The sequence below is a fragment of the Triticum aestivum genome, chromosome 2A (assembly GCF_018294505.1).
Source record: "Triticum aestivum cultivar Chinese Spring chromosome 2A, IWGSC CS RefSeq v2.1, whole genome shotgun sequence".
Lineage (NCBI taxonomy): Eukaryota > Viridiplantae > Streptophyta > Magnoliopsida > Poales > Poaceae > Triticum > Triticum aestivum.
In genome coordinates this window covers 348499542-348503050 of record NC_057797.1, presented here as the reverse complement: position 1 = coordinate 348503050, position 3509 = coordinate 348499542, and the positions used below count along the sequence as shown (strand labels likewise).

The 3509-nt window shown below is 41.9% G+C and overlaps 1 protein-coding gene across 1 annotated transcript; it reads left to right on the top strand.

The window, feature by feature from the left end:
* The first annotated feature begins 674 nt into the window (after positions 1-674).
* Positions 675-3278, top strand: LOC123188641 (40S ribosomal protein S15). Its single transcript, XM_044600847.1, has 4 exons — positions 675-839; positions 919-1073; positions 1163-1220; positions 2832-3278. The coding sequence occupies exons 1-4, from the start codon at positions 837-839 to the stop codon at positions 3078-3080; spliced, it is 465 nt and encodes a 154-aa protein (XP_044456782.1). The 5' UTR covers positions 675-836; the 3' UTR covers positions 3081-3278.
* The last annotated feature ends 231 nt before the right edge of the window (positions 3279-3509 follow it).

The window sequence follows — 3509 nt, the reverse complement described above, 5'->3', positions numbered from 1 at the left end:
CAGATGCTACGTATTATACAGTCTAACATAGATAAATTGGTGGGATAGAAAAATGATGAAAGGTTTTAATCGGAGTGAAGGCGACGCTGCCAACTCCCCTTTAATAATAGAGATTTTCTTTCCGCATGCTTCTATTTTTTTCTTCCGAACTTCATACCGGTAACTTAGTGCACCTATGATGTGACCAAACATATGCAATATATCATTGCTTAAAATATTCATGTTCATGCAATCAGATTCCATATAAATATATCACAACCAATTCTGATTTATTTCATTGAAAATTGAGCGTCAAAATAGAGTTATTCTAAAAAAAAGAGTTACTCATAGTCTAGCTAATGTTGGTCGTTCTGGTGGTAGCATTGATTGTTTGTTGCGTCGAGTGCCAAATAAGTAGCTCAGATTGTATTAACAGACTGTAATTTCATTACCGAGAAATAAAATCCACTTTTTCCTGCAAAAAAGCATCTAGTTTTTTTCTTTTGAGAAAAAAAGGAGGATTAGAGTTTCTTGGTGGCAAGGATGAGCATAAAAAATCTGGAGAATGTTTTTTTTAGGGGTATCTGGAGAATGGCTAAGAGGTCAAATCGCACCTGGTGGCTAATAAAAATAAAATCGCACCGCCTAATTGGCTGCCAGCCCATGGAGTCTATCTGCTATATATACCAGCCCACGCATCGCCCAAACATTTACCAGCCCAGCCCAAATGAATCACCACGCCCAGCTATATATATAAGCTCCCACTCTCACAAACCATTCTTCAGAACCCTAGAAGCCGCAGCTTCCCATTCCTCGCCGCCGCCGCCGCTTCGTACCCGCTCGAAGCCGACCCGACCATGGTGAGTTCGAAACCCTGCATCATCTCGTAACCCGTCCATGTCGCCCTCGTAACGCCGGATCGATGTTTCGTGTCCTCAGGCGGACGTCGACGTTGACACGGAGGTGGCCGCCGGCGCGCAGCCGAAGAAGAGGACGTTCCGCAAGTTCAGCTATCGCGGCGTGGATCTCGATGCCCTCCTCGACATGTCCACCGACGACCTTGTCCAGATGTTCCCCGCTCGCGCCCGCAGAAGGTACCTGTTGTCTATGCATCTCGCGCGTTCGAGTTTCGTTGTTTGTTGTCCTTCGTCTGATGTTGATGAATCGCTGTGTGCTCTGGCAGGTTCAAGAGGGGTCTCAAGAGGAAGCCCATGGCGCTCGTCAAGAAGCTGCGCAAGGCGGTGAGTTGCCCAGTCCTTTTTCTTTGTTTCCGTTTTATGAACATTCTGACTGATATAACTCAAGTTACTACTAGTCTACTACCTTATACGGTATGATGCCTGGATCTGTCTACTTACTATTGCGGAACTCAGGGATTTTAAGTTACTTGTTTGGTATCTGTCACAATAAATGTTTATGTTACCATTGTCTTTTTTAGAAGGTTAATCTTAGCGGCATGTGCTGATTGGTACTGGGAAATAGACATTCAGTTACTCGAGCACATGCTGTTAATTCAGGTGCCTCCTATGTCTCCTGCAACAATCTTTAAGATCTATTGGCTACATGCTCTTGCACAGCTATCAATATTTTTTGTTTTGGTTTCAAGTTTAAACACTTGTGCCATCATAGGTCCTGAGTTGTCTAAAACTATAAACTCTGATCTCCATAGAATGTTTGAGAAATGTGTCAACTTCTATCAACTTGGTGAACGGGTTGCCACCAACTCAGATCTTTGTAAGAGTAAAGATAGAATGTGTTGTTTTTCTGTCGCAAGGTCAGGTTTCCTCACTATGCTGTATGTTGTTTATGCGTTTATGGTGCTATGCATTTGATCTTTCCTTCTTTACATGATCTGAGTTTGAAATTAGTTCAGACTATGTGAGCTGACTACTTTTGTTCTACCATATGAACTTCAGTAGTGCATTCATAACTAGCAATGCCGGCTATTATACTTCAATAACATGATTCTGAGCTGCTAACCTAAAAAGGAGAATATGCTCTTTCCTCATTCTTTCCACTGTAATGTTGCAAATCTCACTGTATTATAGCTGCATTTCCATGCAATACTATATAATTGCCTGTGTGTTGCAGAGGGGCACCTTTTGTTTTCTTAATGCAATTGCACACTGAAAATGTATTTTAGCTTCCAATTGGATCAGTAGTTATTCAGTTACTAAATGAAACATGATTTTATTTAATAAATTATAAGCTGACCAAAAAGCAGCCAAGACTGAATGGAAGAGTTGGGGTTGTCAAATCGAAGTAAACATAAGATGGAACCTTGCATATTTTGTAAGATATACTTATTGGCTTACCAGGAAACATTATCTTATTTGATAAATAGATGTTTTTTAAGTAGTGTTGGTTTTAACAAAAATTGAAGAGAAGCTTGTCCAACATCGTCTGAGATGGTTTGGGCATATTCAGCGCAGGCCTCCAGAAGCTCCAGTGCATAGCGGACAGCTAAATCATGTGGAGAATGTCAAGAGATGGCGGGGTAGACCGAATTTGACATGGGAGGAGTCCGTTTAGAGAGACCTGAAGGATTGGAGTATCACCAAAGAGCTAGCTATGGACAGGGGTGCGTGGAAGCTTGCTATCCATGTGCCCGAGCCATGAGTTGGTTGCGAGAGTTTATGGGTTTCACCTCTAGCCTACGCCAATTTGTTTGGGACTGAAGGCTGTGTTGTTGTTGTTGGTTTTAACAAAAACCAGTAGAAACAGCAAAAGCAAAAACGGAGGGGGAGGTTTGATGAAAGAATTAGTTAAGGAGGGAAAACTAGCTTAAGCTAGAGCTTTTTATTTTACTAACATGTAGTTACCTGACAATCTGTTCTGTTGGTCTTGAACAGAAAAAGGACGCTCCTGCTGGTGAGAAGCCTGAGCCAGTGAGGACACATCTTCGTAACATGATCATTGTCCCTGAGATGATTGGCAGCCTTATCGGTGTCTACAATGGCAAGACCTTCAACCAGGTTGAGATTAAGCCTGAGATGATTGGCCATTACCTTGCAGAGTTCTCTATCTCCTACAAGCCAGTGAAGCATGGTAGGCCCGGTATTGGTGCCACACACTCTTCCCGGTTCATTCCTCTTAAATGAGTTATGCCGCTTTCTACTTTGAAAGAATTCAGTACGGACCATCTGGTGGCATGTCCATCTAGCTGTCTCCCTTGTTTTGAACCAGTTATATATCTAGTATTTGGTTCTGTTTAGCTATAATTTCGTTATGCACAATGAGCTGTTCTACCTAAATGCTCTGAGAATCTTGTTTCCATTGTGAAGGTTCATTTTGATTCATGCTGTGCTTGTCAGTTTGTGAGATTTTTACTATGAAATGCACACTTTTTGATTGGCAATCATTTGGCCTGCCCATCACTACTCAAAATGGCCATCTGATGGCCACAACACGAGCTCATAAGCTTTGTGATAACATCGTTTTGATTCTCAGCCCATGTAGCCTTGGGTTTTGCTTTGTATCTGATTTTTTTGTGAGCGGTTAATGGATCATTTGAATTCTCTGTTACTATT